Raw genomic sequence first — 14,712 nt, 5'->3', positions numbered from 1 at the left:
TTGTGTGTCTGGTTTTCCTGTTAAATTTTGGGACTGAACTGTTTAGGTTTGTATTGTCTCCATAGTGCATAGTATAGACACACAGTGAGTGTTTCTTGAATTGAACTTTTATAGATTTTTAAATATATGCATTGCTTCTTTTAATTCTCCCCTATGTAGTAATTTTGCTAGAATTACTAGTATGTTAGACTGTTCTACATTTAAGTTGCCATTCTCAATATTTACCCATCATTTTCTGAAGCATTAGAATTATTCCTTTGCTGGTTACTATTCCATCGTGCAAAAAGGCAAGAATAATTGCATAGATTTTAATTTTTTCATAGTCAGGATCTATTATACAAATTTTGGTAATTATGCAACCTCATATTTAAGGAAGACTATTTTATAAATAATACTTTTTTTTTCCTTTGTAGGTTACTTCCTCAGAATGTTGGCCTTCTCTATGTTGGAGGTTATGAAAGACCCTTTGCACAAATCAAGGTATGATTGTTCATTTTCTAGTATATTTTTTCTAGATACAGTTCACTTGTCCAGAACCTACCAAAACCTTGCAAATAACTATCACAAAAATTTGGGAATGTGAATTATTAATTTCATTTGTTTTTGCATATCTCTGGTGAAAAAGTAGTTCAGTTTTTCAGTGAGTCGATTAGTTTAATAATACTTGCCCTTAGTAGCGTTAATTTTGACCATTGCACTTCAGTGATTAGTTAAGAAGAGTACAGTTTAGAGCCACATTACCCTTTTTACCAATAGAATTTTTTGACAGCTTTATTGAGGTATAATAGGCATATAGTAAAATATACATATTTAAACTGTACAATTTGACATACCCTTATGAAACCATCACCACAATTAAGATAATGAACATATCCATCACCCCTAAAATTTTCCTTGTGCCCCTTTGAACTCCCCCGTCCTGCCCTTCCTTTTTCTTTTTCTGTCCCCAGGTGACCACTGATCTAATCATTATAGATTAATTTGCACTTTCCAGAATTTTATATAAATGGATCATACTGTATTTCTTTCTCTCTCTCTTTTAGCTTCTTTCATTCAGTGTTATTATTTTGAGATTCACCCATGTTGTTACACTTCAGTAGTTCATTCTTTTTTATTGCTGAGTAGTATTTCATTATATGGTTTTAGCACAGTTTCTTTATCCTTTCACATGTTGAGAGACATTTGGGTTGTTTCTACTTTTTGACTATTATAAATAAAGCTGCTGTGAACATTTGTGTACAAGTCTCTGTATGGACATATATTTTCATTTCTCTTGGGTAAATACCTAAGACCAAAATGGCTGAGTTAAATGGCAGTTGTATGTTTTAACTTTTTAAGAAACTACCAAACTATTTCCCCACCAGCAGGGTGAGTGCCAGTTCCTCCATATCATCATCAGCATTTGGTATGGTCAGTCTTTTTAAGTTTAGTCATTCTTATAGGTATATAGTATTTCACTGGAGCTTTAATTTGCATTTCTGTAATGACTAATTATGTTGAGCATCATCTCATGTACTTATTTGCCATCTGTACATCTCTAGTGAAGTGTGTTCAAAACTTGCCATTTTTTAATTGGGTTTTTTGTTTTCTTACCGTTGAGTTTTGAGCATTCTTTATATATCCTCTGGATGTAAGCCCTTTATCAGATATGGGATTTCTCTTAACAGGATCCTCAAAGAGCAAAAATTCTTAATGTTGGTGAAGTTCAGTTTATTAGCTTTTTTTCACGGTTCTTGCTTTTAGTGTTGATCTAAGAAATATTTGCCTAGTCCAAAGGCCAAAAGATTATTCTCCTATGTTTTCTTCTAGAATCTTTATAGTTCTAGGTTTTACATTTAAGTTTATTATCCAGTGGAGTTAATTTTTGTATATGATGCAAGGTTCAAGGCATAGAGGAATGTTGTCTCCCTACACCCCAACCTTTTTTTGGCCCATGGATATCCAATTGTTCCGAAACCATTTGTTAAAAAGGGTATCCTTTCCACCATTGAAGTGCCTTTGCATCTGAGTTTAAATCAATTCACCATATGTGTGTGAATCTATTTCTGAGCTCTTTATTCTGTTCCATTGACCTATGTATCTGTCCCTCCACCAATATCGCACTGTCTTGATTTTTGTAGCTTTAGAATAAGTCATGAAGTCAGGTAGTGTAAATCCTGCAACTTAGTTCTTTTTCAAAGTTGTTTAGACTACTCTGGGTTCCTTTAATTTCCATGTGAATATTAGAATCGTCTTGTCAATTTCTGTAAAAATACCTGCTGGAATTTTGATTTGGATCACATTGAATCTGGAGGTCAATTTGAAGAGAAAAGACATCATAACAGTATTGAATCTTATAATTCATCAAAGCCATATATTTCTCCATTTATTTAGATCTTTAATGTCTCTCAGCAGTATTTCATTGTTTCAATGTGTTGGTCTTGCACATTTAAAAGTAAATTTATCTGTAAATATTTTATATTTGTGATGCTTTTTTAAAAGTATTTTTTACTTCAATTTACTATTGTTCATTGCTAGTACATAAAAAGACAATTAAATTTTGTGTGTTTACTTTAAATCCTACAACTTTACTCAGTTAGTAATTCTAGTAGCTTTTTTGTAGATTTCATAGGATTTTCTACATAAATGCTTATGTCATCTACTAATAGGCAGTTTTCTTTTTCCTTTCTGATCTTGATATTGATACCTTTTATTGCTTTTTCTTGCTTTAGTGCACTGGCTAAAACCTACAGTACAAAGTTGATTAGAAATGGTGAGAATAGACATCCTTGCCTTGTTCCTGATCTTAGTTAGAGGGAAGGCATTCAATTTTTTTGTCAAAAATTGTTTTTATAGCAATATTAGTTGAGGGTTGAAGCACAGATTCCAGCTAGGCTTTCTTGTAAAAAGTGGAATAATATTATGAACGTTCAAGGCAGTAAATAAAAAGAAAGGTTTGCAGTCATCCTTTTCCTTTGTTATTTTAACTTTATTAATGTTTTATGACAGACCTGTAAAATTTGATTTGGTTTTTTGGTTTAGTATTGGATTTTTCCTCACATTTGTTTCTTGGCTCCATGAGTTAATTATTTTTCTCACGTTCATTTGTTGGATGTGATTTTGAATTCCTTTCTCCCTACATACATGACATATTTTTATGCTTTGAAAAACAAAGATTTTTCAGAATATACTGAGCCTGAATAGGACTTATAAGATATTTAATACTGAGGCGGTTTAGTCACATTACTGACATTTTAAAATGAAAAACCTTCTTTAGCTACCATAGCATCAGCACTTCTTTAAATACCTTCCTTAATTTAACTTAAGACACTCTCAAAAGTCCACATTAGGGTCTTAAGTTGTGGACCCTCTTGAACGTTTCTGATTCCCTAAGTAATGACAAGCATTCAGGTATATTTTTTTACATTCTATTTTTAACATCCCGGGAACACAGGTGGAGTTGGCAAGAGTCTCTTCATAAGCCTCCCTCACTATCCTGTTCACCAAATTCTCCAGTAGAGGCAGGAATTCTAATAAGTTTCAGCAGAAACATTTCTAAAAGCCCAATTTTTTTTCTGTCCATTGGTTTGGAAAATGCTGTTTCTCTGTATTAGAACTGAAATAATGAAAAAGTGAGAGGCTTATCTGATATATTTAAGGAAGGGTAGAATTTGTGCGTGTGTGTGTGTGTGTGTGTGTGTGTGTGTTACATGTTGTCTCAAAAACATAAGTGTATGTATGTGTGAGGGTGATTCCTCCATCACTCACCTGATTCATTAACATATCATTTTCTTTATCCAAGCCCTTTGTAACAAGCCTAGTGACAGAGGTCAATGCTTTGTCAACCCTTTATGCCTGGATAATCAACTCAATAGAAAAAAGTCCATTATTTTAGGTCATCTTTTTCCTTTGATGTTGCTATGGGAAAGGTTTCTCTCATGTACTGTGAAAGGATTTCTTATCCTCATTAATTGTTGAAGTTATTTTATAATTCCTGTGATTCTTATGAAAATGCTGCATAGATCCCTACCTAATTAGAATGCTTATAAGTTAATTGGAAAACAATTTTTTAAAATCATAGTTTAAATGCTTGAGATTAGGCTAGAAATTTAAGGTTCATTCCCTGCCCCTTGCCTTGCATCTGACTTCTTCTGGACATGAAATACCAGTATTTGTTTGCTGTTAAACTAAATGTAATGATAACTGTATTGTGTGGCATAGATATCAGATATAACCTTTAATAAATGGAAACTGTTTTGCTTTCTTAAGAGAGTATTGGTTGAATTTTTTTAAAAAATAAATCAAGATAGAAAATTGTTCATTTGAATATTTAGGAAAAGGAATTCTCATTTATTAACATCACAGGACTAAGTGTGAGTGGCTTGGTGTTAGAGGCTACATTTGTTAAAGTGGCATTTTACATTTGTATTTCTAAAAAGGAGCTCCAATTTATAAAGATCAGAAAGAGAAAAAGGAAAACACAAAAAGGGTGGTGGATATTTGGGCTAGTGTTAAATGAGTTCAGAAAATTTGCTATAGTGTGACCATAGATGTATGTACTATTAGCATATAATGTGAATTGTTACAACCACTCTTTCTCTCTCTCTCTGTCTCTCCCTCCCTCCCTCTCCCATTATTACCCATCTTTTAGTTTTAGTTTTCTGTCCAAGCCCTAGGTAAAGATATCAGTGTGTACAAACATGGGACTTCATTACAGTCTTAGACCAGTACATCTTCATGCTAGTTTCAGGTTTCATTATTTTTAGAGGAAGTTATTCCAACTTTACCTTTTATATCTCTTAACGTCTTCTGAAAGTCATCAGAATAAGTTTTCTTGGGAAATTTGTCATCTGAAGAACTTGATTTTAAACATGCATGATTATTCTCTTATTTTAAACTAAAATATGATAAACTAAATAAAACACTGATGATTTTATAATGAGTTGTAATACAGAGTAAGAAAAGAATTGCCTCACATATCCACAGCTATTGTTTAGTGCTGTAAATGAAGTAGATTTCACCCTCATCCAAGACAAACTTCTTTCAGCTTTATTGAGATTAAGATAAGTTTCTAGATGTACTGGGCTGTGTGTGACTTAGGGTTTTCTTAAATAAGAGATATGTTTCATTATATCTTTATATGTAGTCTTTGAAATTCAAAAGGGAAGTTTTGAAGAAAGTAAAATTTTACGTCTTATTTGTATGCTTTCAAGTTGTCAGAAGCTTTTTGGGGTGGAGGGGTGGTTATTTCTGAATATCTTTGCATAATACCTTTATCTTAATTCAGTGTGTATATAATTCTATTGTTCATAGTTTATTTTTGTAGACACGGTCAAGTTTAAATAATAGTTTACATTTTATTTATTTTAAAATTTATTTATTTTTGGCTGCATTGGGTCTTCGTTGCTGCGCGCGGGCTTTCTCTAGTTGTGGAGAGCGGGGGCTACTCTTCATTGCGGTGCGAGGGCTTCTCATTGTGGTGGCTTCTCTTGTTGTGGAGCATGGGCTCTAGGCACGTGGGCTTCAGTAGTTGTGGTGCATGGGCTCAGTAGTTGTGGCTCGCGGGCCCTAGAGCACAGGCTCAGTAGTTGTGGCCCATGGGTTTAGTTGCTCGGCGGCATGTGGGATCTTCCTGGACCAGTGATCGAACCTGTGTCCCCTGCATTGGCAGGTGGATTCTTAACCACTGAGCCGCCAGGGAAGTCCCAGTAGTTTACATTTTATACCTATTATTCTGTGTTGTTTTCTAAAGCATTTTATGGTGCAGTAAAAATCTCAGTGCTATTCTCATAGGGTTCTAGTCCTGGAGGCTCCACTTACCAGCCATAATCCATAAAACCAAGAAGGATTGAAGCTTGTCAGCATCACTTTTAATCAACTCAGGGATTGTTATGGAAAGTCTCAGAGCCACAAGGCTGTCCCTCTCCACCGGGCTTGGTATTAGTTGCCTCTTGCAGTTCAGACAGGCCAAGAAGTGTGTGAAGCTGTGAGGCTGAGTCACATACAGTTTTCACTTTGACACTGCGGAATGGCTGAAAAATAAAAATGTCTTTTGTATTTTAACTATGAATTCCATGCAGCAGCCATATGTGAAATGTAAGGAATATAACCGTTATTCTGAGGCAGTTATTTTATAGTCAGTACAGCTGGGTTATTCTCTGCCTCAGAGCTTGGTTCCATCCCTGCTGAGGGACTGGGTGCCATTAGTCACAGTCTCATACTCTAGGCTTTCTGAGCTTCAATTTTTAAGCCTCTTTACAGCCCAGGAAATATAAAATTGGTGTAAAATTGGTGTTTGTATTCATATACACATTCTGTTAGTAAAAAGAAATAGTGATCTCTTCTTCATTTTTGAAATCATATTTGAAAATCCATCAAACCATTCCCTCAGACTTTTTTAAATTAAAAAGTAGAATACTTTTCCTTTTTAGGTATATTGAGCTTGGATTGTTATTTGTTACTTAAAAATATCTTTGAAATGCCTAATAATGTGTCAATTTTAATTTTTAGGGTAAATTAAATTTAAAGATAAAGTATTTATTTGGGGTCTCTCTTAGGAAGTACTGAAAAAACTAGGAAAACTGATTTGTTTTTTTCACTGACTGATGATGTTTTAGAAAATGTGTGGCTCATTTGATCAACACTTTTTACTAAAGGAAATTATTTAACATCCATATTTTAAATCTCTAAAATATCTGAAGTATTACAACAGGTATAGATGCAGGCCTAGAACTGAGTATTGTAGTTTAGTGGCTTCCAAACTTATCACCATGACCTGTAGGAATGTAAGAAGTGTATTTTCATTGAGTTCTAGCACACATACACATATGTGTATTTATACACACACAACATAAACCAAAGTTTCAAAATAAGTATGATTTTCCATTCTGTTCAGTTTATTTTTCCACTGATTTAGTTTTTTTTTTTTTTTTTTTTGCTGTACACGGGCCCCTCACTGCTGTGGTGTCTCCTGTTCTGGAGCACAGGCTCCAGATGCGCAGGCTCAGCAGCCATGGCTCACGGGCCCAGCCGCTCCGCGGCATGTGGGATCCTCCCGGACCGGGGCACGAACCCGTGTCCCCTGCATCGGCAGGCGGACCCTCAACCACCGCGCCACCAGGGAAGCCCTGATTTAGTTTTTAAATGTGGGTCTCAACCCACTAAATTAACTTCTCTGTTTGGAAAATGGGTCACGACTCATAGTTTGGCAAACACTGCTGCAGGGTAGGACTTGTCCACCTAATGCTGCCATCTGCCACATTGATGCAGTGCAGGCGATGGTGAGGAAGCTTATCTGCCCCTGAGTTGATGATAGTCCTCGGAGTGGCTTTGGAGGGGAAGAAAGTGATGCAATGTCATAGTTGCTGGGGAGAGGGAGGAAGAGAGTATAGGAAAAGATAAATGAGAAGTGACTTGAGATGTTTCGTGGAGCCAAGCAAAGCTATTTTCTATTTCAAAAAGACCCTAATTCTCATAAACAGAAGAGAGACTTCTGTGCCTACTCTGTCTTCCAAGTGATTTCATGTATTTTGAGGCTAGAGAGACAAATAAAGGTAAAGAGCCCCATAGATGAAAAAAACAGAAAAAAATGGAGATGAGTGAGAAATTGAGAGAAAGCAGTGGAAGCAGATCTAGATTAGTGTGCCATATTCATTGAATAATTGCTCAGTTTTCTGTACTACTGTGAGTTGAGAGGCAAATTTTCAGTGTCTCATGTTGCAGTAATCAGAGCGGACATGGGAATTTCTTTGCTGAAAGCAGATTCAAAAAGTGAAAAAAAACTTAAAAAAAACTCACAAACTGTCATGGAAGCCAAAAGTCTCTTTACTTATATGCATTAACTATTAAGTTGCTGACAGCATTTTATCCTGCACACTTGCTGACAGAGTGCTTCAGGGCCACTGCTGGGCTCTCTAGTGAGCCCATCTAGTAACTTTCTGGATGTTAAAAATCGTGCATTGTTACCAACAAATCACATCGAAACTGCAGACTTAGGGTTCCAGAAAGTATTCAATAGCAGTAGTTTTCCTGCCATTTTTACCAAGGTGATTTTGGCCATATTATTGCCAAAACTGAGTAACACTTAAGGCCTGTGGTCATACATGTTTCAGTTTCAGTATTCTTACCTTCATGTCCTTAAAAAACTTACCTGTTTACAAGAATATGAGTCCCATAGGGCTGGGCTGTGTCTTGTGTATTTCTGTATCCTCAGCAATTAGCCTAGTGCCTGAGACATAAAAACACTAAATAAATATTTAACATTTTTATTGAAGAATGCCTAGAAAACCAAATATTGCTTTTTTAAAAAAATTGAGGTATAGTTGATATATAACATATTAGTTTCCGGTGTAAAACATAATGATCCAATATTGTACACATTGCAAAATGATCACCACAATAAGTCTGCTTAACATCCATCCCCTTACATAGTTACAAAACAATTTCTTCTTGTGATGAGAACTTTTAAGATCTATACTTTTAGCAACTTCCAAATATACAATACAGTATTATTAACTATAGTCACCCTGCTGTTAACATTACATCTCCAGGACATATCTACCTTATAATTGGAAGTTTGTACCTTTTGACCCCCTTCTTCATCCTTTTCTCCCACTCTCACCCCCTGCTTGCAGCAACGACTAATCTGTTCTCTGAGCTTGTTGTTGTTGTTGTTGTTTTAAACCATCAAGTATTTACCGTGAAGTTCATCAAAGTATTTAAAACTCTGGTTCTAATTACATACATATTTACTGCCTTAAAACTTTATTTTCTGATCTCTTGAGCTGGGATATCTTTGAGGCAATATCAATTAATTTTACTTTCTAATTTAAGATTGTGGTTGTAGATTGTTTATTAACATCAGTAACTTTATTTGAAACGTAGATTTTGTGAATTATTCTGAGAACATTTTAAATCTAGTCCTCAAATTATTTTCCAATTAAGAAAGCATTTTTCTTAGCTGGATATTCCAATTACTTTCAGTCTCTCTTGAGCTAGCCACTTTATAGAAAAATATTAGAAATCATTTTAGTATATTCTAGTTTTTTTGAAAACCAGATCTATCATATCAAGCTGACTTCTTGTTACATGTGATTTGGAGAGAAAAAGACTAAACAATTCTTTTCTGTAATTTTGAAATGTTCTCAAAGAAGGAAATGGTATCATGCTTACTTACGTATTTATAATGCAATGGACATCCTATTTTGGTGAGAGGAAATAACATGGTATTTCTTATCCTGTTGGGTTTTTTCCCTACCGATGTTTTACTTCTAAAAAGAATTTCAAACGCACTGACAACCATGTAAATAGAAAAGATAATATCTAAAATAACTATTGTAGAAGTCATATTTCTGACAAATGCCATGGTTTCTGGTCTAGATTGTACATTAGACATCTAGAAGTTATATATTTCACTCTTTCCCACAAAAGGAGAAAAATAATTTCTCCAGTAAATAGTCAGTTAGGAAGGAATATTACTTGTCCACTTGCCTAATAAAGTTTGAAAAAGCAACCCCATGCCCCCCCCGCACTACCCCCAAGGCAGAGGTGGCAATAAAGACCCATTTCAAGTGTATCATGGCCATGATTCAGGCAGCTAGGGAAGCTCCAGACCGGTGTTCTCTTTGTTGACCCTTCAAGAACAATAACAAACTATGAAACTCTGAGACTAGATAATACAAATCCATTAATGTTGCCAGTGATTTGTAATGGGCACTATTAAAGTTGGTACCTTGATCACCTTCAGAAGTTTGAGACTACTGCAGTAAGTGATATTCCATCATAAGTAGATACATACGGTAATTGTAAGTTATGGGTAGGAGGGATCCTGTTCTTTTTTCCTTTGAATTTTATTTTATTTTTTTATACAGCAGCTTCTTATTAGTTATCCATTTTATACATATTAGTGTATATATGTCAGTCCCAATCTCCCAAATCATCACAGGACCACCACCACCCCCTGCTGCTTTCCCCCCCTTGGTGTCCATATGTTTGTTCTCTACATCTGTGTCTCAATTTCTTCCCTGCAAACCGGTTCATCTGTACCATTTTTCTAGGTTCCACATATATGCGTTAATATATAATATTTGTTTTTCTCTTTCTGACTTACTTCACTCTGTATGACAGTCTCTAGATCCATCCACGTCTCTACAGATGACCCAATTTCGTTCCTTTTTATGGCTAAGTAATATTCCATTGTATACATATACCACATCTTTATCCATTCATCTGTCGACGGGCATCTAGGTTGCTTCCGTGACCTGGCTTTGTAAATAGTGCTGCAGTGAACATTGGGGTGCATGTGTCTTTTTGAATTATGGTTTTCTCTGGGAATATGCCCAGTAGTGGGATTGCTGGATCATATGGTAGTTCTATTTTTACTTTTTTAAGGAACCTTCATACTGTTCTCCATAGTGACTGTATCAATTTACATTGCCACCAACAGTGCAAGATTTTTAATCACAGTTTCAATTTCATTACTTATGATTGGTCTGTTCATATTTTCTGTTTCTTCCTGGTTCAGTCTTAGAAGGTTATACCTTTCTAAGAATTTGTCCATTTCTTGCCGGTTGTCCATTTTATTGGCATAGAGTTGCTTTTAGTAGTCTCTTAGGATGTTTTGTATCTCTGCGGTGTCTGTTGTAACTTCTCCTTTTTCATTTCTAATTTTATTGATTTGAGTCCTCTCCCTCTTTTTCTTGATGAATCTGGCTAATGGTTTTTCAATTTTGTTTATCTTCTGAAAGAACCAACTTTTAGTTTTATTGATCTTTGCTATTGTTTTCTTTGTTTCTATTTCATTTATTTCTGCTCTGATCTTTATGATTTCTTTCCTTCTACTAAATTGGGTTTTGTTTGTTCCTTTCTCTAGTTCCTTTAAGTGTAAGGTTAGATTGTTTATTTGAGATTTTTCTTTTTTCTTGAGTTAGGATTGTATTGCTATATACTTCCCTCTTAGAACTGCTTTTGCTGCATCCCATAGGTTTCGAATTATCGTGTTTTCATTGTCATTTGTCTCTAGGTATTTTTTGATTTCCTCTTTGATTTCCTCAGTGATCTCTTGGTTATTTAGTAATGTATTGTTTAGCCTCCATGTGTTTGTGTTTTTTACGTTTTTTCCCTGTAATTGATTTCTAATCTCATAGCGTTGTGGTCAGGAAAGATGCTTGATATGATTTCAATTTTCTTAAATTTACTGAGGCTTCATTTGTGACCCAAGATGTGATCTGTCCTGGAGAATGTTCCATGCGCACTTGAGAAGAAAGTATAATCTGCTGTTTGGGGATGGAATGTCCTATAAATATCAATTAAATCTATGTGGTCTATTGTGTCATTTAAAGCTTCTGTTTCCTTATTTATTTTCATTTTGGATGATCTGTCCATTGGTATAAGTGAGGTGTTAAAGTCCTCCACTATTATTGTGTTACTGTCAATTTCCTCTTTTACAGCTGTTAGCAGTTGCTTTATGTATTGAAGTGCTCCTTTGTTGGATGCATAATTGTTATAGCTTCTTCTTGGATTGATCCCTTGATCATTATGTAGTGTCCTTCCTTGTCTCTTGTAACATTCTTTACTTTAAAGTCTGTTTTATCTGATATGAGTATTGGTACTCCAGCTTTCTTTTGATTTTCATTTGCATGGAATATCTTTTTCCATCCCCTCACTTTCAGTCTGTATGTGTCCCTAGGTCTGAAGTGGGTCTCTTGTAGACAGCATGTATATGGTCTTGTTTTTGTATTCATTCAGCGAGTTTGTGTCTTTTGGTTGGAGCATTTAATCCATTCACATTTAAGGTAATTATTGATATGTATGTTCCTATGACCATTTTCTTAATTGCTTTGGGTTTGTTTTTGTAGGTCCTTTTCTTCTCTCGTGTTTCCCACTTAGAGAAATTCCTTTAGCATTTGTTGCAGAGCTGGTTTGGTGGTGCTGAATTCTCTTAGGTTTTGCTTGTCTGTAAAGCTTTTGATTTCTCCATCGAATCTGAATGAGATCCTTGCTGGGTAGAGTAATCTTGGTTGTAGGTTCTTCCCTTTCATAACTTTAAGTATATCATGCCACTCCCTTCTGGCTTGTAGAGTTTCTGCTGAGAAAGCAGCTGTTAACCTTATGGGAGTTCCCTTGTATGTTATTTGTTGTTTTTCCCATGCTGCTTTCAGTAATTTTTCTTTGTCTTTAATTTCTGCAAATGTCATTACTGTGTGTCTCGGCATGTTTCTCCTTGGGTTTATCCTGCCTGAGACTCTCTGGGCTTCCTGGATTTGGGTGGCTATTTCCTTTCCCATGTTAGGGAAGTTTTCAACTATAATCTCTTCAAATATTTTCTCGGGTCCTTTCTCTCTCTCTTCTCCTTCTGGGACCCCTATAATAACACGAATGTTGTTGTGTTTAATGTTGTCCCAGAGGTCCCTTAGTCTGTCTTCATTTCTTTTTCTTTTTTATTTATTCTGTTTCACAGCAGTGAGTTCCACCATTCTGTCTTCCAGGTCACTTATCTCTTCTTCTGCCTCAGTTATTCTGCTATTGATCCTTTCTAGTGTATTTTTCATTTCAGTTCTTGTATTGTTCATATCTGTTTGTTTGTTCGTTATTTCTTCCAGGTCTTTGTTAAACATTTCTTGCATCTTCTCAATCTTTGCCTCCATTCTTTTTCCGAGGTCCTGGATCATTTTCCTTATAATTTTTCTGAATTCTTTTTCTGGAAGCTTGACTATCTGCACTTCGTTTGGTTGTTTTCCTTGGGTTTTATCTTGTTCCTTCTTCTGATACATAGACCTCTGCCTTTTCATCTTGTCTGTCTTTCTATGAATGTGCTTTTTGTTCCACGCTGCAGGATTGTACTTCTTCTTGCTTCTGCTGTCTGCCCTCTGGTGGACGAGGCTATCTAAGAGGCTTGAGCAAGTTTCCTAATGGGAGGGACTGGTGGTGGGTAGAGCTGGCTGTTGCTCTGGTGGGCAGAGCTCAGTAAAACTTTCATCTACTTGTCTGCTGATGGGTGGGGCTGGGTTCCTCCCTATTGGTTGTTTGGCCTGAGGCGACCCAACACTGGAGCCTACCTAGGCTCTTTGCTAGGGCTAATGGTGGAGTTTGGGAGGGCTCCCGCCAAGGTGTACTTCCCAGAATTTCTGCTGCCAGTGTCCTTGTCCTCATGATGAGACACAGCCACCCCTTGCCTCTGCAGGAGACCCTCCAACACTAGCAGGTAGGTCTGGTTCAGTCTCCTATGGGGTCACTGCTCCTTCCCCTGGGTCCCGATGCACACACTACTTTGTGTGTGTCCTCCAAGAGTGGAGTCTATGTTTTTCCCAGTCCTGTCGAAGTCCTGCAATCAAATCCCACCAGCCTTCAAAGTCTGATTATCTAGGAATTCCTCCTCCCGTTGCGAGACCCCCAGGTTGGGAAGCCTGACGTGGGGCTCAGAACCTTCACTCCAGTGGGTAGACTTCTGTGGTATAAGTGTTCTCCAGTTTGTGAGTCACCCACCCAGCAGTTATGTGATTTGATTTTATTGTGATTGCGCCCCTCCTACCATCTCATTGTGGCTTCTCCTTTGTCTTTGTATGTGGGGTATCTTTTCTGGTGAGTTCCAGTGTCTTCCTGTTGGTGATTGTTCAGCAGTTAGTTGTGATTCTGGTGCTCTTGCAAGAGAGAGTGAGAGCACGTCCTTCTACTCTACCATCTTGAACCAATTTCTCTAAATTAGGAAGGATCTTTAATTGTCTTAAAACAGGAATTTAAAAATCTAGTCAAATAAATCTAATTACCTCTTAAAACAGTTTTTTTCTAAGTAGCGAGCTGGTTATTTGTTTTCTTCATATCCCAAAGTTTCATTTTCTATAGAATTATTTGCCAGTAAGTAAAAATGACAAGCTTGTAGTTCAGGAAATTCACAAGCTGTACTAAATGCAATGAAATGTAAGATTTGGAGAAACTATTATAAATTTAATATTGCAAATACAAGTCAGCATTAAGGTACCAGTTGAATATTTACAGTTTAACTAAAATATTTAAAATATTAATATTTAAGTTCTTTCTGTAGTGTGACCAGATCAGAACATTTGTGATAACCAGGAAATAGCTTCACAAGTAGTCATTCATCTGCTAAAATAATGTATTCTTTCTAGTGTTAAAGTAGTTTTAATTATTTTCTGCTAAGATTTAGTCTGGTAATAGTCAAAATATTAACAGTGAACACACATTATATATCTTTTTAAAAAAACTGGTCTATCCAGAATCTATATAGATAGACACATAAAATGACATTTTAGGTTGACTATCCAAACTTTCTTCTCAATAGATTGCAGTATTTTAGAGTCAGATTCAGCTTACTAAATCTTCATAAAAGCAGTTATCTAGTCGGATATTCATTTCATATAAAACTTTTTTCTTTTTTGGGGAGGCAAAGGATGCTGAGAATTTGAGAAACAAATAGTATAAAAGAATATTTAAATTAAGTGTACCCCTAATGTGTGTGTGTGTATAGTGTGTGTATATATATATATATATATATATATATATATATATATATAGTTTTGCATTTTATCATCAAATGTTACAACCATATTGATATCTCTTCGGATATCTCATCTTTTTTTTTTTTTCTTATTTGTCAGTATTTGAAAACTTTCTAACACGTAAAAGGAAAGCAGGATAATATGCTTGTTTAAAACCAAAAGCATGGATGGTTAGTACTGTTATTAAGCAAACAAATATTATAGCCAACATTTATTTAGC

General features: G+C 35.6%; 1 protein-coding gene across 1 annotated transcript in view; it reads left to right on the top strand.

The window, feature by feature from the left end:
* RNGTT (RNA guanylyltransferase and 5'-phosphatase) overlaps positions 1–14,712 on the top strand; it is a 243,626-nt gene that overhangs the window by 194,401 nt on the left and 34,513 nt on the right. Inside the window, exon 14 of the mRNA XM_059083231.2 lies at positions 414–480. Coding sequence (XP_058939214.1) covers positions 414–480 — 67 coding nt within the window. The remainder of the gene's footprint in view (positions 1–413; positions 481–14,712) is intronic.

The sequence above is a fragment of the Kogia breviceps genome, chromosome 13 (assembly GCF_026419965.1).
Source record: "Kogia breviceps isolate mKogBre1 chromosome 13, mKogBre1 haplotype 1, whole genome shotgun sequence".
Lineage (NCBI taxonomy): Eukaryota > Metazoa > Chordata > Mammalia > Artiodactyla > Physeteridae > Kogia > Kogia breviceps.
This window is presented reverse-complemented; position numbering and strand designations above follow the sequence as displayed.